This window comes from Panthera uncia, chromosome E3, assembly GCF_023721935.1.
Source record: "Panthera uncia isolate 11264 chromosome E3, Puncia_PCG_1.0, whole genome shotgun sequence".
NCBI lineage: Eukaryota > Metazoa > Chordata > Mammalia > Carnivora > Felidae > Panthera > Panthera uncia.
Window position 1 is genome coordinate 35,203,803 of NC_064815.1, and position 25,510 is coordinate 35,229,312.

The 25,510-nt window shown below is 63.4% G+C and overlaps 2 protein-coding genes and 1 long non-coding RNA gene across 3 annotated transcripts in view; 1 reads left to right on the forward strand and 2 right to left on the reverse strand.

Annotated features, from left to right (window-relative positions):
* Window positions 1–394, reverse strand: part of LOC125928439 (lipase maturation factor 1-like) — a 21,508-nt gene extending 21,114 nt beyond the window's left edge. Inside the window, exon 1 of the mRNA XM_049639138.1 lies at window positions 104–394. Coding sequence (XP_049495095.1) covers window positions 104–275 — 172 coding nt within the window. The 5' untranslated portion in view covers window positions 276–394. The remainder of the gene's footprint in view (window positions 1–103) is intronic.
* A 985-nt stretch (window positions 395–1,379) lies between these two features.
* LOC125928421 (uncharacterized) lies at window positions 1,380–4,859 on the reverse strand. Its single transcript, XR_007459663.1, has 2 exons — window positions 3,003–4,859; window positions 1,380–2,279 (listed from the first exon to the last, which is right to left on the reverse strand). It is a non-coding gene; the product is annotated as an uncharacterized LOC125928421 (long non-coding RNA).
* Window positions 4,860–10,490: 5,631 nt separating this feature from the next.
* SOX8 (SRY-box transcription factor 8) lies at window positions 10,491–15,465 on the forward strand. The gene is made up of 3 exons (XM_049639124.1): window positions 10,491–11,061; window positions 12,345–12,574; window positions 13,311–15,465. Exons 1-3 carry the CDS (start codon window positions 10,640–10,642, stop codon window positions 14,045–14,047), a joined length of 1,389 nt encoding a protein of 462 aa, XP_049495081.1. The 5' UTR covers window positions 10,491–10,639; the 3' UTR covers window positions 14,048–15,465.
* The last annotated feature ends 10,045 nt before the right edge of the window (window positions 15,466–25,510 follow it).

Genomic DNA, 25,510 nt, shown 5'->3' on the forward strand with positions numbered 1-25,510 from the left:
GGGGGGCACCGTCCCGGGGCTGGGGGCGTCCTGGGGCGGTGGAGGTGTAGGCGCGTGCGCACAGGGGCAACAGTGACCGCAGCCCCGGGCTCCGCGGACTCACAGTAAATGAAAGCGAGGGCCCTCAGGAGCACGATCCTGGTCAGCCAGAAAGTGCCCGTGCGGAGGCGGGCCGGGCAGCCTGTGGGGTCGCGCCCTGACTCCGGCGGGGTCTCAGGCTCGGGGCCCGAGTTCCCCGCCTTCCGCCTCCTCAGCGTCTCCTCGGGCGCCGCCATCGCGGGGCCGCCAGTGCGCGTGCGCGGGGAGCGCCTCGGGCCCGGACGCCCCGCCCACACTGGGAGGCCGCGGCTGGCCGCGCTTAGGGGCGGGGTGCGCGCTCCAGATCCGGGCGCGCGCGCGCGCCCCACAGGGCGCACGGGGCGCTGCGGCGGAGAGGGCGCGGCCCGGGGTGGGTACCTGGGACCACCTGAGTGTACTCCTCCCGGAAAGGGGCTGAGCGTTCGCTCATTCATCAGCCCCCGGTGCACTTTCCGGACCTAGGCGACTGCCCTCATGGACCCTCACTCTAGGGTTGTTGGAAAGCTTGGGTCTGGCCAGGCCCAGGGTGGGCCTGGTCAGCGTCCCTGTGAGCGGCAGAGGCCCCTCGTGGGTCCCGCGCCCCCTCGACGCGTCCCCGCGGTGTATGGAGTCGTATGCCGGCAGAGGAACGGTTGGAGGGGTGGCTTCACCCCAGGGCTCCCGGCTGCCACGGCTCAGGGTGTGTGGTCAGGTGTCCCACAGGTGTCCCTTTCCCAGCCCCTCATCGCCACTCTCCGAGGAGGATGTTGCTGGGATGACAGGCACACAGCTAGCGAGGGGCGGCACAGGAAGCGGCTGCGTCCTGAAATCCGGCCGGAGCCTGGAGCCTCGAGCTCAGGTCAGCAAAACCCCCTTATGCGGCCACACACTCCTACCAGCTCTCAAGACTGGACCTCCAGCCACTGGGGAAAGTGGGGCACTGGGATTCACAGGAAAGAGGAACTTACCCACCGGTGACCCAAGCGGAACCCTGGTGAGAACGCCAGCAACTCCAGCTTACGGGGATAGAGCAGCCCAGGCACTCCGCAAGAGAGGTGTGCCGAGTGCGTCGACTCCGGGGTCCCCCTTAGGAGATAGAGGGTGCAGGGCAGCGGATGCATTAGACCTTCAGTGGCTAATGGGCAAACCGTGAGGTGCTTGGAAGCAAGGCATTAAGGCACGCGTGGGTTTTTCATTCTCGGCGGCTCTGTACATATTAAAGACCCTACTCTTGTGTGTAGATTGCAAATGTTTGTCCTGGGGTTCTGTTTTGACTTCTCGTTCCGAGCGTTTTGAAATATAAATTACTGATACTTGTGTGGTCAAACGATCAGTCTTTCTTGCTTGTTTAATTATGTCTTTACCGTATGCAGGGTGCGCTCCATGAACCCTTCTTCAGCCTCCAGCTAGCTGCCCCCCACCTGCATTGTTGGGGTAATAGCACATACATGCATCATATAGTGTGAGGTTTTTAAAAAGTGCCCCCCACTTTTTTTTTCTTGCCATGAAAAAACCCTCCCTTCGGAGCTTAAGGGTGAAGTGGGACATGTAACAGATTGGCCGGGGGGGGGGGTGGGGACAAACACCTTCTGCATCCTGGCAAGCCCTCAGGGGAGAGGCGTGTGCCCAAGAGCTCCCATCCTTGGGGATCAGAGGGACAGTTATTCCAGGTCCTTCCAGGCGAACCCACAATGCACCTCTCCTCTCCAGCATCCAGGTCCTGCGCTTGGGATGGGCCAGCACAGCTGTTTGGGAGAGCAGGGAGAATCTAGCGCCCCTCACCCTGAGCCCGCTCGAGTGTCCCGGCATTCCCCGGATGCGGGAGGTGCTCAGGGGACGGAAGGCACGGAAGGACAGCCCTGCCATCAGGTGTGACCCTGGGTGCCGCTTTCAGGTGGGGACAGGCCTCACAAAGGGCCCTTTGTCCTCAGCTTCCCCCGGCCGAGTTGCATTGTTCTCCCCAGAGAAGGGCACAATGGGGCATTGTGCAGAGCAGAAAAGGGCCCTTGTCCAGCATCCAGCTCCCTGGGCTCCAGGCTCCCTCTCCGGGTTTACCCAGGGTGGGCGAGGCCATCAGAGAGGTCTTCTGGGAGCTCATGTTCTATTTCCTCCGGGACCCGCCTTGCTGGGAGCTGACTGCAGACGTCCAGCGAGTCTGAGGGGCCAGAACCCACGTGAGAGCGGACCTCACAGAGCGGGGCTCCGTGCTTGCCTGTTTCTGCCTGAATTTAATCAAGAGTGCACAAGTACATTATTCGGCATCTACTGCAATCTAGATGAACCTCCAAAATACCATGCTAAGGGGCGCCTGGGTGGCTCAGTTGGTTAAACGTCCGACTTCGGCTCAGGCCATGATCTCCCAGTTCATGGGTTCGAGCCCCACGTCGGGCTCCGTGCTGACAGCTGGGAGCCTGGAGCCTGCTTCAGATTCCGCGTCTCCCTCTCTCTCTGCCCCTCCCCTGCTCGCACTCTGTCTCTGTCTCTCTCAAAAATGAATAAACGTTAAAAAGAAGTAAAAAAATATATCATGCTTAGTGAGAGTACCAAACACACAAGGCCACGTGTTGTCTGAGGCCACTTACACGAAACGTCCAGGGCAAGCAAATCTGGAGACAGAAAGTAGATCAGTGGTTGTCTGGGGCTGGGGGCTGGAGGCAGGGGGCAGGGGGGCAAAGGGAACGACTGTTAATCTGTGCACAGTTCCCTTGTTTGATGACGACAATATTCTGGAGCTAGACAGACGTGATGAAGGCTCAGCATTGCGAACGCGCTGAGCGCCACTGACCCGTACATTTAAAAATGCTTAAATGTGAGGCCATGTGAATTTCGTTTCAATAATAATAATAATAATAATAATAATAATAAACCCTACGTTGTATCAGAATCTCCTAGAAGGCACCCTTTTTACGTTTTGGAGTAAGTCCTGTCATTCACACCAAACTTACCTCTTCAGCTAGATTAGGGGGCATCTTAGGGCTTTCGCGTATTTAGATGTGGGTGCATCTGATGGTCCAAGGAGGCACTCCGCTCAAAAACGCATCTTGTTTTGTAAACCTTGAGGCTCGTGCTGGGGAGGCACAGGATGGCTCCGGCACACGAGGGTCTCTCCAGAACAACCCTTCACCCACACCAGGAGCCCGGGGCACGGGGCTCCTACGCCTACATTTGCAAGCCAAAAACCATACAAGAAAAAGTCAAGCTGGTTACAGAGGGACTGGTACGGAGCCCCGCGTGGCCAGAGCCAGAGAGGAAGAGCCCAGAAAAAGACGAGAGGGGAGACAGGGAGGCTTCCCTGAGAGGATCCGTCAGCTCAAGACCGGGGCTGGTGTCAGGGAGACCCGCGGACAAGCCAGAATCCCTGCAGGGGGGCCCGTCCTGGGGGGGGCCCATCCACAGCTCCTCCGGTGCAGCCCAGAGCCGAGGCGCACACAGGCCCACGGGCTGGCCGAACTCCCAGCAGCTGCGGGCGGCTTCACGGAGGAATGAGCCCCGCGTCGGCACCTCGTCCAGCTGTCCCCAGGCACCCTGGCTTGGCAGCCCCCGCTGCATCGGGGCAATTGTCCCCGACGTGCATCTGCAGCTGTCTCTGGCACCCACGAGGACCCAGCTTGGGCCCGACCGAATCACCCACCCTTCATTTACCCCAATTTTTCATGTCCCGACATCTGTTGGTGGGGGAACAGAACCCACGGGCGCAAACATCTGTCACTTTCTCCTGGAGGGGTGGTCAGTTTGGGCGGGTCCCACCCTGACTGTGCAGCGGCCAAGACCCCGGGTGATGCTGGCAGGTGCAGGTGGGGGTGGGTGAGCAGGTGCTGGGCCATTTGCTGGTTTTCTGGAACTGTGACTCACGGACGGCTGTTCCGCTTGGCTCGCCCGTCTCCTCTCCTGGCACCCTCGGCTCCGGGCCACGAGCACTCTCATGCCTGCACCCCAGCGGGAGAGGTGGCCCCGCGTGGCCCTGCACGCTGGTGTGCCGTGACCGCGAGGCGAGAGGACAGCAAAACACCCCGGTGCCGTTACATTCCGTGGCCGTAGAGCCCTATGGGGCCAGAGAATGTGCCGCGAAGTGTTTTCTCTTAGAGTGGGGTCCTGACGAGGAAGAAGTTTTGGAAACCGCCCGGGGCCAGGGGTCACAAACAGGAGGCCTGCAGGCCGAATTCTGCTCCCAGAGCTGTGTCAGTCACCACAATAACGCCGCGTCGCAAACAGCCTTGAAGCTGTTGTGTTGGCCGGAGGTGCTGCCCGTCGAGCGGGGCTCAGGTGTGCATCTGCGGTCAGCGGGTCCCTGGCTGGCCCTCGGGATGACCGGGGCCTCTTTCCAGCCACCCACAGGCCGTAGGACTCCTTACAGCCTCACCCACAGCAGATTCGACGCTCCCCTCCCGATCGGGCTCCAGAAGGGACCCACATCCAAGGCCCCCAGTTTGGTCCCAACCTTAGTTCGTAGGTGAGACTGAGGGCTGGGCTGGGGGGGCTTGTCCCCAACACCGTCCATCCCTGGGTCTCACCTTCCTATGGCTCTCAGCCAGTGATTAAAGCAGACACTTCATTTCTGAACAGGATGGGTGGCGTTCTCCCTGAAGATGGGAGGCAGGCCCAGCGGTGGGGACGGGCTCTGGAAGTTGCCAGCGTGGAGTGATGAGGGGTCACAAACGGAGAAACAATAAACACGAGGCGTTGGCTACCACAAGCCCCAGCACCTGTGCACCTCAGCTCATGCAGGGGCCACGCTGACCCCGCAGAACACACAGGCATTCCGGACCCCTCTGCTGCCCAGAGCAACCCCGGAACTCACCCGAAGTCAAAGGGCCACAGGGGACGTCATCAGGTCCCGTGACCTAGAACGCTCTCCTTTCCAGAACTCCAGTGCCTTCTTGGGGAGATCCCTGCAGCTCCCTCCTACCCCCTTCCACACCCTGAGGACAGGAGGCCAGGGCTGGCGGCCAGCTTTCACGCTTTGCTAGAACGCTTGGCCAGCAGGGGTCCTTGCGGGTTTGCAGCCAAGGAAGCGGGCCGGGTCTGTGCCAGCCAGAGTGCCAGGCCCTGAGGGACTGAGGCAGAGCAGCTCCACAAACTGCCCCTAACCTCGAGCCTCAGGGGACAGACCTCTGCCAGTCCTGCTCTGAGTCTCCCTGGTGGGCTCCAAACAACCACCAGCTCTCCCACTTTGCTCAAGGCTCCCGCCTGAAGGTGTCTTAATTCGACCCTCCTTCGCCAAGTTCAGAAAAATAAATACTTGGGAGACAGCGGAACTCTTTTGACAGGGTGTGTTTTAATTTGCCTCTGGCACCGCCGCGTCTCTGGAACCTTCCGCGGTGGCAGAGCCATCCGGGGCCCCTCGCTCCGAAAGAGGATTTTTCTCTCTGATATTTCCGTTTCAAGCTGGCATTGGCCTTTCCCGGTCATAACGGACACAGGGCTCTGCTTCCAAGGGGTCCCGGCTTCGACATCTTGAACCAGAAGCCTCATTAAATCTGAAAGTTAAGTTCGGAAGGACGAGCATAGCTCCCGGCAGCCTGTTTGGGCTCGAAAGCTGGTCTTCTGGAGTCACCTTCAACGTTCTGGCTCCCCTCCTGCATGGGGGTTGAGAAGCCCTCTCCCGGCCCCACTGCCTCTCAGAGGAGCCCAGGGACCAGAACCCAGAGGGGCTTGGTGCACGGGGGTTGGGGCTGGGGCCCAGGTGGTGGGGAAGGGCAGGGGGCCTGGGGACTGAGGTCCAGGGGCAAGAGCCCATAGGAGCCAGGGGGCCCATGGTCCAGAATGAGGGTAAGGTCTGGGGCCCAGGGGAATGAGGGTCCAGGAGGAGGGTGGGGTCTGGGGTCCGGGGATCCAGGAGCCTGGTATCACACAATGCCCGTCTGCAGAGACGAGGCTTACGGGATGGAAACGTCCAGAGGAAGGCCCAGGCAGACCCCAAGCCTCTGACACCTCAGCGGACTCAGTTTCCCCGCAGGTGGTATGCTGGTGCCTGGCCTAGACGCCTGGCACTTGCCTCTACCCAAGGAGGGCTCTGCATGCGGGCCCCGGGACCCTGCCTGAGGACGGTTTGGGCTGCGGAAGCAGCCTCTGCTTGCCATCAAAGATACACACTGAGACCCGAACGTCGCCGGTGGAGTCAGGCCCCCAGGCCCAGGACGGGGAGAGGAGAGATGGATGGGCACAGCCGGAGGCCGGGGGGTCGCGTCCAGCAGGGGGTGAGTGGAAGCCAGAGCAGAGTCCACAGCTGTTCCCGACACATCTGCACAGCACATGTCACTGGGCAGACAGCGTGCGCCGGGCTCAGCCCTCCGGGCTAAGCACTGCCCTCTCCCCCGATCTTCTCAAAGAACCGCCACAGGAGGGGGTCCAACTGCCCTGTCCTGTCCCCGGCCACCCCTGGGCAGGGTGGCTTTCCTGATCGGCCTCAGAGCCGGTGACAAGGCGCAGCCTGGAGCACATTCACCCCAACCCGGCGGTCGGGAGGTGTCCTGAGGACCAGCACCCACCACGGGCTGGCCCAGAACACCCTGGTCCTGCAGGCAGGGGAGGGGGGAATCTGGGCACGATCTCCCGGCGGCCTCTGCACACACAGAAGGCGAGGGGCAGACACAGCCAGCTTCCAAGTGGACATCAGCCCAACCGAGGAAGGGCTTTGACCCAAACCAGAAGGTCCACGCCAGCTGGCAAACTACGTCGGGAGGGGTGTTTCAACAAAAAGCTTGGCCCGGAGCCCTGGGAGTCTGTTACTGGGGGCCACTGGACTCCTGGCGCCCCTGTGAGCCCCCTCGCCTCTCGCTCCGGAGACCCAGCAGGGCAGGACGGGGCTGTCTTTGCGGAGCCACTGCTCAGAGCTGATCGCTCATCTTTGTCCTGGATGTTTGGTTTCTGCAGACCAGCCAGTAATTAAAAGCACCAATTAATCTCTGAGACCGAGCTGGGGTTCCCAGGATGTGATGCCAACTGCTTCAGGCTGGCTCGATGAGAGGCCCAGGTCATGGCGGCAGACACACAGGGGACACGCCATCCCTGGGGCTCACGGGCCCATGTGGCCCGCGCCCGGTGCTTTTCTCTGAAAGTCTGCACAAACTGTGGACGTGGCCGCCCTGGCTGTCCAAGATGCGGGCCAGGCTGAGGGTAGGCAGAGGGTAACACAAGGAACGAGAGCGGGATACCGTCCTCCATGGTGGCCTCCTCAGCAGCCCTTCCTTCCCATTCAGCCTCTCCAGCGCCACACATGCACACACACGTGTGCACACACGCAGGTGCACACACACACAGGCTTCCTATGCACCCCTAGAAGCCAAGGGCTGGGGAAGTTGGGGGCCCTTTGCCTGGAAGAGGTGTCCCTGGGGCCCTCCAGGCCCAGACTGGCCAGGTCTTGTAGGCTCTCAGGGTGCACATCAGCCTACACTTCCTTCTTCCCAGGTGCCCTTGGAGCCTCTGCCAGGGGCCCAGGTCTAGAATCTTCACGTACATCAGCCATCCCGTGCTCTAGGGTCTCAGGGCCTTTGTACATGTTGTCCCCCACTACCCTCACCATGAGGGAGTGGCCTTTCCTCTTCAAGCAGTTGGAACCTTCAGGTCTCAGCTTAATGTCACCTCCTCAAAGGTGCCTTCCGGGACCCCCCACCCACCCCCAGCATGGTGAGTGTCTCAGCTCCATGGTGTTTGCCCACAAAATCCCCTGGCACAAAGCAGGTGCTTCATCAATCCCGGTGAAGACAGGAACCAACCACAGCCACACCCTGGGACCCACCCGGGGCCTGCCTACCAGCTGAGGACATGAACTGAGGGCAGCACTAATGCAGGATGAGTCTGGAAAGCACACTAGCAAGTATTACAGGCCTTCCAGAAGGCCAGGAGGCTGTGGGGCACTCCTGGAAGCCACCCCATGTGTGTGCGGCCGGCCCTGGGCTGACGAGCTGGCACCTGGGTGCCGCCTTGTGGGGAAGTGCACACGTATGCTCTCGGCCAGCCGGGGGTCAAGGCCTGGCAGGATAGGCGCCTCCCCAACCATTCTGCGGGAGCTGTGGGCTGCACGTAAATGACAGGCGCTCACCGGCACCCCTCCCAACCCCCAGGGTGCTCAGTGCAGCCCAGGGGACATGAGGGTGGGTCCTAGGACCACACACCCTGCACCAGTGTGTGACCTGGGTTTGGCACTCCCCCAGCCCGGCCTCTACCCTCCGAGGATCCCAGTGGCCACCTGTCCGTGACTCTCTGTGGGCCGGCAGGAAACAGCGAGAGGCTACCTTACCTGGTGTCCCCAGTGCAGCCCCGGTTTCATCGTCCTTGGAAAAGCAGGGCTCTTCATGAAAACCCAGACATGGTGCCCAATGTCACACTGGGTGCAAGGAGGGATGGGGTGGGGCGGGGTGTGGAGGGGGGAGAGAAGGAGAGTCTGGGCCAGGTCCGTCAGCCTCGACACTCCATGAAACTCCTGCTTGCACTGGCAGGGGGCAGTAAGTTCAAGTTCTGTGGGTGCCCCCAGGAAACCTCCCCTTGGGCCCTCCCTGAGTCCTCCAACTGCACAGTGGGGACCCCAAGTGGAGGGCAGGACCTCTGAGGGGAAGCCAGCACAGGCCAGTAGGTAAGGGTGTTCCCTGGCAGGTGACAGAGCAAAAGGAGACCAGACACAGGACAGGAGGCAAGAGGACAGACCACTCCCAGAGGCTCTGCCTCTGCCATCAGGTGCACCCCCCCCCCCCCCGCCCCCAGGGCTGTTCCCCTTAGATGCAACACCCCCAGTGGCACTTTCCCATAAGGCAGGAGATCAGGTTCCCTGGGCAGCAAAGCCCACTGAGAAAAAAAAAAGGAGCACCTTGGGGTCACCTGCAAGTGTCAAAAAATCTGGGCAGGCAGGCACCCCCCCCCCCTTAGGCCCTGAGGTGTCCCCACACAGGCACCTGCATGTTTTAGATGCAGGGCTGCGGGGTCCCTGGGCAGCCCCAGGGCCCCTGAGGTGAAGCCTACGTCCCTAGATGGGCAGCTGGCCCAGGTATGAAACCTCTTCTCTGAAGAATCTGCAACCCAGGGGGGCAGGGGCTGGGGGAGAGGGTGTCTGGGGGGGGGGGGGGGGGGACGGACGCGGTCAGAGGTGCGATGGCGGCCCCTAAGTTGGAAAAGGTGCACAAGAGAGATGCTTCAGCCCGACCCACGCACTAACTTTCGACTCGGAGTTTTCTGGTAACAGACCAGCGCCTTCTGCTGCGGGAGAGACGGAGAGCCGGCGTTATTCCTCCGCTGCGGCCGCCACTGGCCCAGGCATCCACAACTCCGAAGAGGGGCGCGCGCCTGGGGGACCCGGCTCCCTTGCCTAGGGTCACTAAGGGCGCGCGGGCCACAAGCTCGCAGCCGCACGTGTTCCCACTCGGCCACCCGAGGGCCTGTGGCGAAGCTCTGGGCGGCCGGTCCATCGTCTCCCGGCGGGTTTGGCGAAAGAATCTGAGCCGCCCTCGGGGACTGGCAGGCCCAAGGCCAACTCGCGGGGGCGGCCTCGGGCGGGGACTCGGAGCCGCGGCCCGGCGCTAGCGTCCGGAGAAATGTCCCCTCTCCGACCCCGCCGCCCCAAGCCGGGCGGCACAGCCCACCCCCTTCCCTCCTGGCTGGCGCTCCCATCTCCTCCACTGCAGGCGCCCGAGGCGGCCCTCACTTCTCCAGACCACCCAGGGCCGCCCGCCCGACGGCCTCGGCGCGGCCCCCCCCCCCCCCCCCCCCCCCCCCCTCCGCTGCCTGGTTCCTGGGGCCGCGCCCCCGCCCGCGCCTTCTCCGCTCACACCCGGACAGGGCGGGGGACCAGGGATCGCCCAGCTTCGGGGCGCGGCCTTCGGGCGCGCTTTACCTGGACGTGCGCGGCGCGCAAACTCAGGGCGCGCTGGAGGATCCTGTCCGGCGCGCCGGCCCTGCGGGCGGGAAGCCCGGGCTTTGAAGCTACGCGGCCGAGCCAACCCTGCCCGGGGCCGCGGGCTGGCAGCAGTTGACCCCGGCGCCTCGGGTTTGCGGGCGAGACGTCGGGGCCCAGGACCGGCTGTGGCGAGGCGCTGGCGGACCCGCCTCCCTGCGGAGCGGGCTTTCTCGGGCTGGGCGAGGGGGCCGAGGGCGGGACGCGCAGGAGCCGCCGCGCGCCCGGCAGAGGCACCCGGAGCGCCCCGCCGTTCCGGGTCCCAGACCCCTTTTCCTCCCCGCCCCTGCTGGAAAGGGGGCCCGCGGCGCGGGGCGGTGCCGGGAGGGGCGCGCGGGGGCGCAGAGGGAACCGCGGCACTTTCTTTGTGTGGGGGAGGGGCGGGCAGCCGGGCTCCGCCCCCCGGGGGCAGCGGGGCGCGCGCGGGCCAATGGGGACCCGGGCAGGGGGCGGAGCCTCGCGGCCGCCACTTAAAGAAACTTGTTGCGGGTCCTCCGCCGGGACGGAGCTTCGGCGGCGGCGGCGGCGGCGGCAGCGGAGGGGCCGGGGTCGGGCTGTGGCGTCGGCGGCGGCGGCGGCGGCGGAGGGGGCACGCAGGTCGGGCCACCGCGCGGCGACCTCGGGTCCCAGAGCGGCCGCAGCGCAGCCCGAGCAGCGGCCCCGCGGGTCCCGGTGCGCGCCCCTCCGCGCGCGGCCCCGATGCTGGACATGAGCGAGGCCCGTGCCCAGCCGCCCTGCAGCCCGTCCGGCACCGCCAGCTCCATGTCGCACGTGGAGGACTCGGACTCCGATGCGCCGCCGTCGCCTGCCGGTTCCGAGGGCCTGGGCCGCGCGGTGGGCGCGGGGGGCGGCGGCCGGGGCGACGCGGCCGAGGCGGCGGACGAACGCTTCCCGGCCTGCATCCGCGACGCCGTGTCGCAGGTGCTCAAGGGCTACGACTGGAGCCTGGTGCCCATGCCGGTGCGCGGCGGTGGCGGCGGCGCGCTGAAGGCCAAGCCTCACGTGAAGCGGCCCATGAACGCATTCATGGTGTGGGCGCAGGCGGCGCGCCGCAAGCTGGCCGATCAGTACCCGCACCTGCACAACGCGGAGCTCAGCAAGACGCTGGGCAAGCTGTGGCGGTGAGTGCGCGGTCCCCAGGCCCCGGGGGCGGGGACGGGAGCCCCAGCCGCGCGGGCGGGCCGGAGGGGGTCCTGGGGTTCGCAGGGGCTCTGGAGGTGGCCCCACGCCCGGCCTCGGCTCTGCTCCCAGTGGCTGTTCCCAGGGCGAGTTCCAGCGGACAACCGCCCTCCGGCCGCGTTGACTGCCCCCCCCCCCACCCCGGGGTACGCAGGTGGTCGGGGCCACAGAGGGCTGCAGGGCGAGCACGCAAGCCCTAGCGCACTCCCTCCCGCCAACAGCCTGCGGAGAGAGGGACCCCACCTGGGATTGGCCCCCAAGCCCCAGGCCTGTGCCTCCCTGAGGAAAGGTGGCTTCTGTCCAGAAGCGGGAGGCGGTATCAGGCGAGGTGGTGCTGGCTGGAGGCGCCCCTCTTTCTAAAGGGCTCCCCTCCACTCTGACCGCCATGTGCAAGAAGTCAAGGCAGACGGAGGGGGTGCATGTCTGCCCCTCGGGCACCTTCCCGACAGCTGCTGCATCGTCTGCCTGCGCTGCGCCCCTCGGCAAGGAAAGTCTGGGGATGCAAGAGTGGTCGGGCACAAGCATGCTTTGTGCTCACTTGGGCATGGTGGAACCGGACGCTTGTGCAGAAAGTAGGGCCACAGCAGGGCTGCTTGCTGCTCAGAGCAGCCCGTCCCCACCAAGGGGGGTCTCCTTGGGTTCACATGGATGGCTTTGGGTTCCGGGCACCGGTTCCCGTCTCCTGCTCCTCTCCTCGTGAGCGGGCCCTGGGAGTTTGCACGGATGTCCTCTGTGCCCTGTCCCACAGGCAGTTGGAGGTGAGCTCCTGGAAGGGTTTGAGGGGCCCGGCGTGTGTTGTGAGCCTCAGCGAGGACCACCGGTTTAGCCACTGTTCCCGGAGGTCTGGGAAGCCCAGATGCCCACGGAGTCCCTCCCCGCTCGTTGCTCGTTCCCGGGAAGACTCGTTTGATCCTCGTGTGTTCTCAGCTGGGTTCTGCCTCCTCCCCCGCCTGCCTTAGAAAGCCCCAAAGGGAGGGGACTTACACAGTCTGGGGGCAGAAGGAAGTAAGAAGATGATGGAGATGGAAAGCTTTGGGTTTCGTTCCAGCACGTTCCTTTGACCCTCAGCAGAAGTCCTCTCTGGCCCGAGCCCCCGTCCTCAGAAAGGGGGGCGCCTGCCTGGTGCCTGCTGAGGTGCGGGAGCACACACAGGCCTCCCTGTGGGCGTCGGGGGGGGGGCGGCGTGGGTGCCCTCACCGTGCCACCTCTGCCCTTGGTGCTGCAGCTTGCTGAGCGAAAGTGAGAAGCGCCCCTTCGTGGAGGAGGCGGAGCGGCTACGGGTCCAGCACAAGAAGGACCATCCGGATTACAAGTACCAGCCGCGACGCAGGAAGAGCGTGAAAGCAGGCCAGGGCGACTCTGACTCCGGAGCCGAGCTGGGCCCCCATCCCAGCGGTGCCGTGTACAAGGCGGACGCGGGCCTCGGTGACGCGCACCACCACGGCGACCACACAGGTGGGCGCCTGGGGCCCCACAGCATTTGCCTGCCCCAGCAGGAGAAGTGGGGGGTCTGGCATCCGCTGTGAGATGCGCAGTGGGGTGGGGAGCAGGGGCTCGCTCCCAGGGCTGGTGTCCGCGTCGCCCCAAGGTCCCCCGTGCACACGGGGGTCTGCCTAGCCCCCTCTGAGCCCTGACGTCCTCACAACTTTTCCCTGGTCGGGTGCCGCATGACGTGGGCGTTTTCTGCTCCGCCTGGAGGCGTTTCTGCTTCCCCTGGCCTTTCTGCGGGTGCTGACCCAGCACTCACTCGTGTCCCCTGTGCGGTGGTCAGCAGCCCAGCCTCAAGATCAGACGGGCTGGGGGGGGAGCCCGGCCAGCCGAGCAGTCCCCGGGGAAGCTGGCTACTGCCGCGAGCCTGGGGGAGAGTGAGCTTTGTGTGCGTGGCCTTGTGGTCACGTGCAAGGGGCCGGGCACTTCCTCTCCTTTCCCCCATCTTGGTCTTCTGGGGTAGGGGTGGGGGCCTCCGTGGCCCAGCTCTTCCTGCAGAACAGCGCTTAGCGGAATTTCCTCGGCCGAGCAGTGAGGTCTGGGTCTGGCTCTGCTGGAATTTCTGGGAAACGTACAGAAACAAAAAGCCGTTGATTTCTACCTGTGGCAGTCAGCGGGCTGGTTTTCCTCCTGGGTGTGCGTCGCCAGCCGGCCGGCCCCCCACAGAAGGGGCATTCATGCCTGAAATGTGCTCTGTCCCCAGGGCAGACCCACGGGCCGCCCACCCCGCCCACCACCCCCAAGACGGACCTGCACCACGGGGGCAAGCCGGAGCTGAAGCCGGAAGGCCGCCGTCTGGCAGACAGCGGGCGCCAGAACATCGACTTCAGCAACGTGGACATCTCAGAGCTGAGCAGCGAGGTCATCGGCAACATGGACACCTTCGACGTGCACGAGTTCGACCAGTACCTGCCCCTCAACGGCCACTCGGCCCTGCCCGCGGAGCCCGGCCAGCCCGCCGCCGGCTCCTACGGGGGCGCCTCCTACTCACACTCCGGGGCAGCCGGCCTCGGGGCGTCCCCTGTGTGGGCCCACAAGGGAGCCCCGTCGGCCTCGGCGTCGCCCACCGAGACGGGCCCCCCGCGGCCGCACATCAAGACGGAGCAGCTGAGCCCCAGCCACTACGGCGACCAGTCGCACGGTTCCCCGGGCCGCGCCGACTACGGCTCCTACAGTGGCCAGGCCAGCGTCACCACGGCGGCCCCGGCCGCGGCCGCCAGCTCCTTCGCCAGCTCGCAGTGCGACTACGCCGACCTGCAGGCCCCCAGCTACTACAGCCCGTACCCCGGCTGCCCGTCCAGCCTCTACCAGTGCCCCTACTTCCACCCTTCCCGTCGGCCCTACGCCTCGCCCCTGCTCAGCGGCCTCTCCGTGCCGCCCGCCCACAGCCCGCCCGGCAACTGGGACCAGCCTGTGTATACTACCCTGAGCAGACCCTGAGGGCGCCGTGGCCCGTGGGGGGGACTGGCGTCGGAGAGGGAGAACCTTTATCTCAGCAAAGACAGAGCCTCGGGTCTTCCGGAAGGGGTGCAGAGGGAGAAGAGACGGCGGCTCCGGGCAAGGGCCTGCTGACGTCTGCGGGCAGCCACGCTTGGAGCCCGACGCCCCGTTGCTTCCAGATCTCCCCGCTCCCTTCGGCCAACAAAGCCCTCTTTTCCTTGTCGCTCGCTCTTGGCGGTGACTGGTGACTGCGCGGGGGACGGCCGTCGGGCCCTCTTCCCTGCAGACAGCAGCCCCTTGGTTTTGCATCTCAGTGGACCCGAGGCAGCCACAGCACAAAACAAAAAGGAGGGACGAGGCGCGGGGGTTCCGGCCGCCCGTCTCCCGGGGTCCCCGCCAGCCTCGCGCCGGGAGCCCACGGGACCAGCGGCATCCGCAGCCTGGCGAGAATGCGTCTGTGGGAGCAGACCTCTGGGGACCAGCCCGTCAGCTGCGAGGGGCTCCCACAACGCAGGCTCTACCCAGCGAGGTTTGGCTGGGACTAACGCTTCCCTCGTTTTATTTTATTTTATTTTTTAAGTTTTGTTTTTGAAGCTTAAACACGTTCGATTTGTTTTGGAAGCTGTTGAAACGTATTTATGTTCTGTATTATTTTATCTTTAATTAAGTAATTTGTGCAGAAAGTAGGATTTCAGACAAAACGGAGGCCGGGTTGCTGAGCTCCAGGGCCAGGAGGACGCGTGGGGTGGGGGCCCTGGGGCTCCAGGCCCCGGGGAGGTGGCCGGGACCCTGAGCGGGGAGAAGGGATTGCCTCGTAGTGTCTGTACCCGGGTTGGGGGTGCCCGTGGCACCCGTGTGAGGTCGAGGCTTAGAGGGCATGGGTGTCCCTGGGCTCCACCCCTGCTCACAACGGTGCCAAGCTGGGGACGGGGTGGCTGGAGAGGCACATTAATCTCGGCTCTTAGGACCCAGACGCCACCTACAAGCTGTGAAACTAAAACCTTCTCCACTAAGTGTTTAGAGTCTTAGCTTTAGACGAATAATACCCGATTGACGCGTACCTGCTTGCGCTGCGTGCCGACCAACGGTAATCGCCTACTTCATGGAAACTTGTGCCTTTAAAACTTTGTACATTTGAAGAACATCCGAGAAGTTGCTTCTTTTTACTTTTTCTACTTTTTCCTACCTTTTTCTAGAAAAAAAAAAAAAAAGAATTTGTTTTGCATATCTCTTTCTGGGGGTGGGGGCAGGGAACTACAGCAAACTCATTTTTATGCAAAATCCGTTGTTCCGCGTGGAGTTTGGGCTTCCGCTGTCACTTACCTGCTGTGTTCGGCTACTTTCTGACCAAGCAACGCTAACTTTTGTACAGACCAATTTGGTAAAATTAAAAAAAAAAAAAAAGCTTTTTATCTACTCAGGCTGCGTTTTGTGTGTTGCTTTCCGTAAGCCTGGCGGACGGGGGCTCCGCGAGAATGGGGTCTGGGTCCAGGGCCTTGGCGGAGGCAGGAGTGCAGTCTACCCCGAGCCCTCCTCAGAGGATGTGGGCATCCGGAGCCCCATGGAAGGCAGAGACAACGCTTCAACCCTGGGGCACAGCCAGGCCCCCCCCTCCCCCCCGCCCCCTGCAGGGGCTGTGTCTGGATTTGAACGGATCTCAGAGGCCCCAGGAAGCCGGCCATGCCGCCAGTGTCTTCTTTCCCCAGGGGCCTATTCAGTAGGCAAAGCGGGTCCAGATTCGAGGCCATGGTTTCCTCCCAGGCGAATCCCAGAGCCGGTTTCTGGGTGGCTGGCGGCATTTTTCGGGCGCTGGCGCGGAGCCAAGCTGGGAGCTGGGTGAACGGGAACCAGGCAGGGCCGTCTGGTTGGCCGAGTGTCTGCAGGGAGGGATGGTTGTGGGGGGCAACCGCAAGCAAGGGGGCAGCCTCACCCCTTGGCCGGGCCTCCCCGCAGCTGGTTCAGGGGCTGCGTGGGGCTGGGGGCACCCACCTCCAGGCCCTGCAGGTGCTTCTGGGGCATCTCCGGGCCCGAGAGGAAGCTTACACTTCTCGCGAGAAGCCAGCTGCTTGAAGCAACTCCCTCTGTGATTTTAACGGGGTGGTCCGGGTAGGGGGGCGCCCTTCCCGTCCCCTCGTCTGCCAGCCGCCCGCGTGGCTGCGATCCAGGGCGCGTCCCTCACCCCGCGCTGGAGAGCCACGTCCGGGGCCTGCCAAGAGTAGTGTTTGGGAAGAGCTGCCCGGATTTACGAGGGTTCGCGAGGTCTGGGGCGTGCCAAGCCTCCGGGGCGAGGCGGGGTCTGGGAGGGGGCTGCAAGCCAGGCTCACGGATGCCCCCGTGGAGCCAGTCCAGCACATCCTGCATCCAGCCAAGGGCCGTCCGGGTCCATATGGGCCTCCAGGCTCTCACGTGGACACCCCAAACCAAGGAAAGCCCCTGCAGCCGGCTCCCTGATGGAGGGAGTGAGGCCGCCCCGTTGCCGCTCTGGGGTTGACTCGGGCCCTGCCAGGTTCCCGAGGGCTGGGGTCCCGCCAGGTTTGTTTGGACTCGGAGGGGCTCCTGCGTGTTAACTCCCCAGAGGCCCGGGCCCCTCTTCCCACCAACCTGATGGTGCGAGGGCCCTTTTGGCCCCTGTGCCCCAGGCAAGCCTCCCTGGGGGTTCCCTGCGTCTGAGCTCACCGTGTCCTCTCCTCTCCAGACGCCCCACCCCTCCCTGGGGGCCAGGCTGGTGGCCTCCCCTCCACGGCACTCTCAGACGTTGGAGGCTGAGCCCACAGCCGAGCGTTCTGGGGGTCACGGGGCCCCTGCTCCCCGAAATCTGGGTCCCCGGTGGCCTTGTGAGGAGGTGGTGAGGCGGACACCCCCGGGGGTCAGGGCAGCTGGGAGGGGTCCCCGGGACTGCCCTGGTCCGCAGGCGCGTGAGGGTTTTTCCAGCCAGCTCCCCCAGACAGCACTGTTCACAAGGCTGGCCTCACCCCTCCGGGCCCCAAGTCCAAGCTTGTCCAGAGCCCAGTTCCCACTGAGCGTGCTCCGTCGGCCCATCCTGGGGACGAGCTGGCGGGAAAAGTTCCTCATTTTTCATTTCCTTCCCCAGAGCTGAGTGCGTTGCCTCTGACCTCAGCTGAACAGAATGCCCTATTCAGAGACAAAGGGGAAAGGGCGTTTATGACCCAGACCCTGCTCTGATAGATTGGGAAAGCCCCTCCTGGTTCCGCGTATAATTGCTCTTCCTGGGACGATGTATCGGCTTTCAGGAGCAGACTTTCTGTTTGGATGTGAGTTCACGGCCGGCGTGGCTGTCAGCTCCGGGGAGGCCTGTGTCTCTGAGCCGCTGCCTGGGGGAGACGCGGGGCCCCCCTCCTCAGGCCTGCCCAGGGGAGAGGGGGGCGGTTTCCACACCCACCCTGCCTGCTTCGCATTTAGGGGACAGCACCCCAGGGCAGGTGTGAGACTCAGGGTCGTGGCCTGGTGCATGGACCCCGATCTTTCCCCCCCAGTGTCTGGCCTTTATGGACCTCGTCTCTGGCTGACCAGGGCTGCAGGAGCCGTGGGCCACACGGCAGGGCTGAACCGACTTGTTTCCAGGCCACTGGACATTAAAGTCTTTAGCACCCTGTGTGGACACCTGTCTGGGATACATTCCACCAGGCTTCATGGAAAACTGGGGCTGACCATGAGCCAGTGCTGCAAGATCCCCTCCTCCCACCCCTAGGGAGACCCCAGGTGCACACCCCAAGGCTGGGGGTCAGAGCTGCTGCCCCCCGGGACTCGGTAAGGACCCATTCCCAAGGGAGGGCCGTGTGTAACCACCCGGTGTCTGCTCCTCTGTCTCACTCTGGGCCAAAGCGTGCCTGCGTTTGGGGTCCTACATCCTGGAGAGAGCAGATGTGCAGACCAAGTCCTCCCAGGATGGGGCCGTAGAGGCCCTGGGGCGCCCCGGGGGCCGCGGGAGCCTTCCGAGGAGAAAAGTTGGGAAGGGAAGAAGCAAAAGGGGGAGACACGGGAGGCGTGGCCCTGCCTTCAGGTGAGGGTCCTCCTGGAGCTGCGAGCTCAGCGCTGCCCACCCCCAGCCCATTTCTGTCCCAGGAAGAGTGGGAATCGGGGCCCTGAGGGTTTCCCCGTCTCCTGCGTTCCCTGCTGGCCTGGGGGCTCCTGGCTGCCCGGCGGTGTTTGGGGGCGCTCCGTGAGGTCAGGACCTGGCTGTGACCCAGTGGCTGGAGGTTCTGCCACTCGCCACTGATCTCTATGTGCCTCCTCCCGTGACCATGTGACAGTGACGGCCTCGCCGAGGTGGCGACGATGAAGCTGGCATGGCCGTGGCCAGCACACAGACATGTGACAGGTCCCTCCCTGCCCCGTCCTGCTGGTGGGCTTGTCCCTGGAGCCCTGGGGTCCTCGCTCCCTTCCCTCGCGGTGACCTGTTGCCTTGGCTGCCCCTAGCGCAGCCCCCCTGCCTCCCCCACCCACGCTGGGCTGCCCTGGGGGGGGGTCCCGTGTGCACCCCCCCCACCAGCACCCCCACCAGCCCCAGCCTTCCCCAGAGGGGCCGGGGCCAGAATTCAGTCCCGCCGAGGCTGGCTGCCGTGGGAAAGCGCAGGACACTTCCCGAGGCCTTTCCGAGAGGCTCCCCGACAGGACGGGAGCGGGAACAGCCTGGGCGGCTGCGGGAGCCCCGCTCACCAGGTCCCCCAAAGCTGAGGCGGGGCGGCACCCCACGCTGGGCGTGCCGCCGGTCGCCAGGCCCGCCGGTCCCTGCAAAGGGTTAAGGGGCGCGCGGCCCGGTGGGAGTGCGGCGGTAGCGCCTGCGGGCCGGGCAGAGCAGCCGGGCTGGTGCGCGGCCAAGAGCAGCGGGCGAAGGCGCTGCATTTTAATGAATCATTATTGCCGGGGAGGCCTTTGTCTTTCTTTATCCGGTGCACAATAAAAGAATTAATTAGACAGAAAATGGCAGGGCAAGGAACTGACAAGTCATTAAGGGCTGCTGAATGACCGATGAGGTGCGGGCTGGGGTGGACTTCGGCTCCGGAATGATAATGGCCGGGCCGGGTGCTTTGTATGCGCGACCAGCCGGCCCCTGTGCGGGCATTGTGGGCGCTGCCATTGTGGCCCACGGGGCGGGCCGGGCCGGCCCGAGTCCCCAGAGGCGAAGCGGGCAGTGGGAACCTACGACAAAATTGCCGTATTAATTTTTGTGGGCAGACACAGCAGTAAATATTTGGATGCGCGGGGACTTGGGGATGGGTGTTCTGCTCCCTACTTCCTGGCTCGGGGGGCGGGGGTGGAGGGTGGCAGGGGGTGCTCCCCACACTGTGAGACCAGAGACGCAGAAGGCAGGGGTGGGGGGAGGAGAGGAATGGGAGAGGAAAGAGGGGGAGACCCAGAAGAAGCTCTTCCCGGAGCCAGGCTCCGCCACCCTTAGCTGCTGTCATGGTTATTCAGACGTCACCAGGAGAAAAGTACCACCCACAGATCCGGCTCTCCCCCCCCCCCCCGAAAAACTGGGTTCCTCAGCGGGTGGAGGGCAAGAGAAGAGCGACGGTGAAGTAGGAGTTCATCGGGGGTCCCGCTGCCCACAAGTCCTGGCCCACGGGGTGGGGGCTGGATTCGAAAACCGGCCGGAGCCCCCTCCCTGGTTTCCTGCTGCTTTGCAGCTCGTCTGACCCCCTTTGGTTGTGGTCTCAGGGTGTTCGAGGGATGGATGGGGGTGGGGGTAGAAATCCCAGACAGGTGGGGAGAGATCTCCCTCGCCCCAGGGGTGATGAGAACGTCAGAGAAAAAGCAACATGTCGCTGAGTAGGTCAGCAACCCTTCCTGTGCGGGATGTGAAAGGACGGGGCCACAACACCTGGAGTGCCTTCAGCAGGGCTGTGCCCGCATCCTCTCCTCTGGCCCACACGACATTCTGGAGGGGCCCGACTGACAGATGAGTCCCTTGTTCCAGGACTTGAACATAGGGTTGGGTGGCCAGCCTGGGTCCCAGTGCTGTCCCTGGGCCGCTGAGACCAGAGGACAGCCTCTCGGGCAGCAGAGGGCAAGTGCTGGGCGTCCCTGGGTGGAGGGGGCTCCACCCCAAGTCAGGCTGCATGGAGCAGAGGCCACACTGGTTTCCAGGTGACAAGTGTCTGGCTTCACCACTGGGAAGCACTGTCACTGTCTTTGCAACTCACTGCCTGATGTCCCCTCTCAAACTTGTGAGTGAGCCTGGGAGGACCAGGATACCATGGGCATCACCCCTGAAGAGGGGAGCCCCCCCTCCTCCCCACTTCCTGAGGCCACTCAAGTCCTTTGAGGAACTCATTCACTAATGGGGGAGAGATGAAGGTGGCCAGAGGGCCTGGGTGACTCTGGCTCTAGAAGCCCGAGTCTCCCACCTTTTCCCAACAGGGACAGAGTGTCAAGGCAGAGTCAAAGTTTACCCTGACACACACTGCCTGATGCCTGGAGCTTGGGCTTCCCGGGATGCTCAGCTTTGGGCAGGTTACTGGCCTCTCCGGCCTCCGTGGTCCATCTGTAAAATGAGAAGAAGAACGCCTACCTCCCCAGAAACGGTGCTCAGGAAGACAGGGGATGCACACGGGTGTATGTAGCACAGGGTCACTCTACATACATCACCCAACATTGATGTTGAGCTAAACTGATAGGGCTCACACTTCCGCAGGGAGTTGGCCTGCCAGCCACGACAACCAGCTCTATCTGTCCTTCCATCATCCACCCATCTGTCCATCTGCTCACCCATGCATCCATCTACCCACCCTTTACTCCATCCATCTGTTCTTCTGTTCATCTGTCCTACCACCCATTCTTCCATTCCATCCACACATCTATCCATCCCCTTCCATCCATCCATGCATCCCCTTCTATCCATCTATCCATCCATCCAACCCCTTCCATCCATCCATCCATCCATCCATCCATCCATCCAACCCCTTCCATCCATCCATCCATCCATCCACCCATTCATCCACCCATCCACACATCCATCCATCCCCATCCAGCCATCCATGCATCCATCCACCCATCCATCCATCCATCATCCATCCATCCATCCATCCACCTATCCTTTACTTCATCCATCTGTCCTTCTGTTCATCTGCCCTACCACCCATTCTTCCATTCCATCCACCCATGCATCCATCCACCCAGCCATCCATCTATGCATCCATCCATCAATCCACCCATCCATCCATTATCCATCCATCCATCCTTCCATTATCCATCTATCCATCCATCCATCCACCCATCTATCCATGCGCCCATCCATCTATCCTCCATCCATCCATCCATCCTTCCATTATCCATCCATCCATCCATCCATCCACCCATCTATCCATGCACCCATCCATCTATCCTCCATCCATCCATCAATCTATTCATCTGTCCATCCATCCTTTCATCCATCCAGTGATCAACATACAGCAGGTACAGGGTTCAAAGGAGAGGGAGACTGACCTGGAGAGCAATAAAGGGTCACATAGGACAAGTGCAGAGACTGGGAATCCATACAGGGACCCAGCCTGCTCTGCGGGCTGCCAGGGAGGCTTCCTGTGGAAGCTGCATCTCGTGAGATGTTCCCACAGAGGCTTGTCCTTGAGCAGCGGCCTGTGACCTCAGCCCTCATCCAGTGTCGGTCCTGGCAAACAGCATCATCCTTTGCTCTTCATTCAGCCCCCAGGATCCATCTGGACCCCTGGGGCCAGCTCCTTTCTCTCTGGTCCTGAGCGAGCGGCAGCACCGAGGGGCCGCAAGGGCAGGTCTGAGCCATGCCCCAGGCAGGCAGAGCTGGTGGGCTTGGACCCAGGTGCAGCCCCTCACAGCTCTGGGTCCCAGGGCTTGGCGAGCAGTGTGCCCAACTGACACAAAATTTGCCCGGGCATTTCCAGTTCTGGCCCCGGCAGTCACAGAGAGCCGGGATGGTAGTCACCTGGTAAACGGGTGTGGAACGTTCCACACGGTTCACGCCTGTCTGTGGTGTGGGTGGGGAGCGAGTGGAGGGCAACCCCATCCCCACATGGGCGGCGTGCCCCCCAAGTCAGGGCCGTGGCTGCACCTAACTTGCATCCATGACCTGGGCCATCCTGGACACAGCCAGGCGCTCGGTGAGTGTTTGCTGGACGAGCAAACCCGTGAGCGCATGAAGGTGCCGCCAGGGTGTGCGTGCATCAGATGGGGTCCGGCGCTGCTCCTCTCAAAGAACTAGAACCGCACAGACAGAGGCGGGCAGAGCAGCCGCGTGGCAGGAAGCTCGGGGTTATGATGTCCCCGTCAGGCGGCAGTGGCTAACGCGGACGAACGTGACCTTCAGGTACCAAGAAGCAGCTGAGGTGTTTGTCAAACTCTCCCGCACAAGGTGTGGTACCTGCTAGGGTCGCCAGAGCTGAGAGGGGGGAGGGAGAGTGTGGAGCGCTGCAGAGGACATGGGCCTCGCCCTTCAGGGCAGTTTCCAAACGAGCTGGCACGCAGGTGCCCTATAAGCTGCAGGTTCCTCCCGGGCATGTATACACTCATCCAAAATGGGCAGAACTGGAATGTTCCTTGTAGGCTGCCCTTCAAGGAAATCGACGAACTATGACCTTTCACGCATCGGGATCCAACTCAGCAGTGAGGAGAGTGGAGGCAACGTGGAGCCTCCTGTAGACACAGGACATTTCGAGACTCCGTTTATGTGAAGTCGTAAGGTTCTGTTTGGGTTTTGATTTTGTTTTTTAAGGCAGGGCAGTGAGAAAAACACTTCTGGGAGATTTCTCCCCGAATCAGTCCAGAGTTATGCCCATCTGCCACGTGGAAAGCTACCTCCCTAGAATGTCTCTCCATAGACTCGAGGTCCAGGTGCCCCAAGTTCCACATTCTGGAATGTTCCTCTCTATTCAGCACATGGGAAGAAAACGTCCTGAAGCAGGTGCACGGCAGCGACGATGGCCTTTTGTTAATTATTGGGGCACCGGGAGCACTTGTCGTCCACTGAGGGGGAGGAGGGGACAGGGAGACGGACCCACTCACAGCTGCCCCCAGATCCTCCAGGAGCTGGAAAGTCATCCACTCATCAGGAGGCCATGAGCACCCCAGCATCTGGGCTGGGGGCAGACAGGTGTGCAAGGGGCTGGGGACGGGCTGACCTCGGTGCCGAGCCGAGCATGGAGGGCTTCCGGCCCGGCCCCTGCCCAGCCGCCGTGATCTCAGCAAGGGCTCGGAGGCTTGCTGGGCTGGCGCCAGTCTTTGCCCTATTTAATACATGAGGGGACACGGCCTGACAGGTCTGTGCTTTCTCCACAGTGCCCCTGCTGGCTGAGACCCCAGGCCGAATCCTGGGAAGAGGACAGGGCAGGGCAAGGCCCCGGGGGGCGAGATGGGCTGGGGGCTCTGCTGCAGTAACCAGGGCTCCCCACACCTGTCCGCCCTCTGCACGGCGCAGGGTCTGGCTCTCTCGGGGAAGGAGGAGGGACCCTTGCCGTGTCCGCCGATCGGAAGGGAACTTCCTCCTGGGCTCTGTCTCCCCAGTGGTCCCATCCGCCAGTGGCCAACCCGCAAGAGCACACTGGCCGTGCCCACAGAGGAAGCATTCTTGGCTGTTCCTGAGGTTGACTGGACCTGAGGCTCTGGACTCTGGCTGGACCCCCCCCCGGGAGGGCAGTGGGCACACTGGGATGCCCAGGGCAGCCCCGAGGCCAGGAAGGGCCCGCAGGCCCCCTTAGGGTGCAGGGGGCGGGGGGGGGGGGGGTTGCTGAACACCACGACTGGCCCAGCCCCTGCCACCGTGATCGCCTGGCCCCGCGGGAGCTGCAGGGACGCCAGGCGACCTGAGCAGGAAGCGCTGGCGGGAGTATTTCCTTCCCCAGCCCCAGGCCCAGCCCCAGCCCCGCCTGCCCGCCCAGGGAAATGGATGTCACAGGCCCGCTGCTGCAGGCAGCCGAGGCTGAGGGGGGCTCTCACCGCTTCAGGAATGCATGCCGTGTGGGATCCTGCGGGCTCTGTCGCTGGAGCTGCGGGGAGGTGGGCGTCCTGCTCCCATCTGGCAGGGAAGTCATTTTCTTGCAAAGTGGGGACGCAGCCAGCTCGGTGCCTTTGGAAAGGAGACAAAGTACATCTTAATTTGCAATGGGGTCTCGGGGCCCTCGCCCCCGCCTCCCGCTTCACACACCTCGGGTGTGAGATGGGAGGGCTGACGTCCCCAGAGCAGGCGCCCGTCACCTGTTCCTCCCATTTGCGAGCTAATTCCGCAGGGTCCGTGGGCGGCAGCGGGCGCGGCAGATCCGGAGTGTGGGCGAGGCGCTCCCTCTGTCGTTACAAAACAGCCCACGGAGCCCCCAAGAGTCCCCAGCCAGATCCTCCTTGATTCCAAGTTTCTGAAGCTCGGGTTTGCAAGATGCAGCCTGCCGATCCTGGACGCTGGGTCAGAGGGATGGAAGGGCCCCAGCTAGAAGCAGCTTCTGTGGTCCCTGCTGGCTGCCCCCGGCTGGGTGCATCAGGGAAGGCACAGGCTCAGTTTACCCACCTGAGAAACAGGCACTCGTGTGCTGCCTGTCTGGGGCCCTCGAGGGTAAGGGAGCCGATAGGGAAGGAGGTACAGGGCGGGCGGTCAGGGGGTCTGCCTGAGTGAGGAGAGGCTTGGACCCAGAAGAGCCGGAGGAGAGGGATTAAAACGCTGTCCCTTGCAGCCAAGGGCAGGCAAGCTAGAGTGATGAGTGCTGGTGGCCCGCTCTGAGGCGGGGCAGCCCCCGGAAGATGCCCGTGAAATGAAGGACATGTGTGCCCCGTGGGGCCGCCGCCCACCCAGCCGTTGCCCGGAGACCCTGCCTCTTGGGCCCGGGGGTCCAAGGCTTCTCTGCCACCCCCCCGGCCAGCACCTCTCATCCTCAGCTCACATGCCACCTCCTTCGAGAAGCCTTCCTAGACTGCCCCAAACGACGAACCCATCGGATTATTTCCTCTGCAGCTCAGGTCTCTGTCGGCGATCACCACAACAGGTGGGACCACATGGGGCCCGGTCGCCCCACCTGCACATCGCAAGTCCCACGAGAGCAGCAGCGGGTTCCTTCTTGTTCCTGCTGACCCCAGCGCCTCTTGCCAGACGCATGGAGCTGCCCATCAGCAGCTGTGAGCAGCCGAGGGGCTTCAAGCAAACAGAGGGATGGGGGGCCCCACTCAAACCCCACAGCCTGGCAGCAGGCTGGAGGCCCCACTCCCCAAGCTGAGCACGTGGTATCTCCCCGATCCCGTGCCTGGGCAGGGGTCCCTCCTGTTCTGCCGCTGGGGAGCCGGGGTCTCCTGGGTCACAAGGCTCCAGAGACTGGTGAGGCCTCTCAAGTTGTCGTCTGCCAATGTGAGTTTCTCGTGACCTTGACAAGCGCGTGTGCATGTTCAGAGGGCTGACTCTCTCCGAGGCCGGGACCAGAGCGGGCAGTGCCCTCGGGCAGGAGCTCCAGGCCCTGGAGAGAGGCCCCTTGTCAGCACGCTCCCGCTCAGCTCTCT

Coding starts and splice junctions, on each gene's coding strand:
- SOX8 (XM_049639124.1), top strand. CDS start 10,640: ATGCTGGACATGAGCGAGGCCCGTGCCCAGCCGCCCTGCAGCCCGTCC. Junction 11,062..12,344: donor ACGCTGGGCAAGCTGTGGCG/GTGAGTGCGCGG, acceptor TTGGTGCTGCAG/CTTGCTGAGCGAAAGTGAGA. Junction 12,575..13,310: donor CCACCACGGCGACCACACAG/GTGGGCGCCTGG, acceptor CTCTGTCCCCAG/GGCAGACCCACGGGCCGCCC.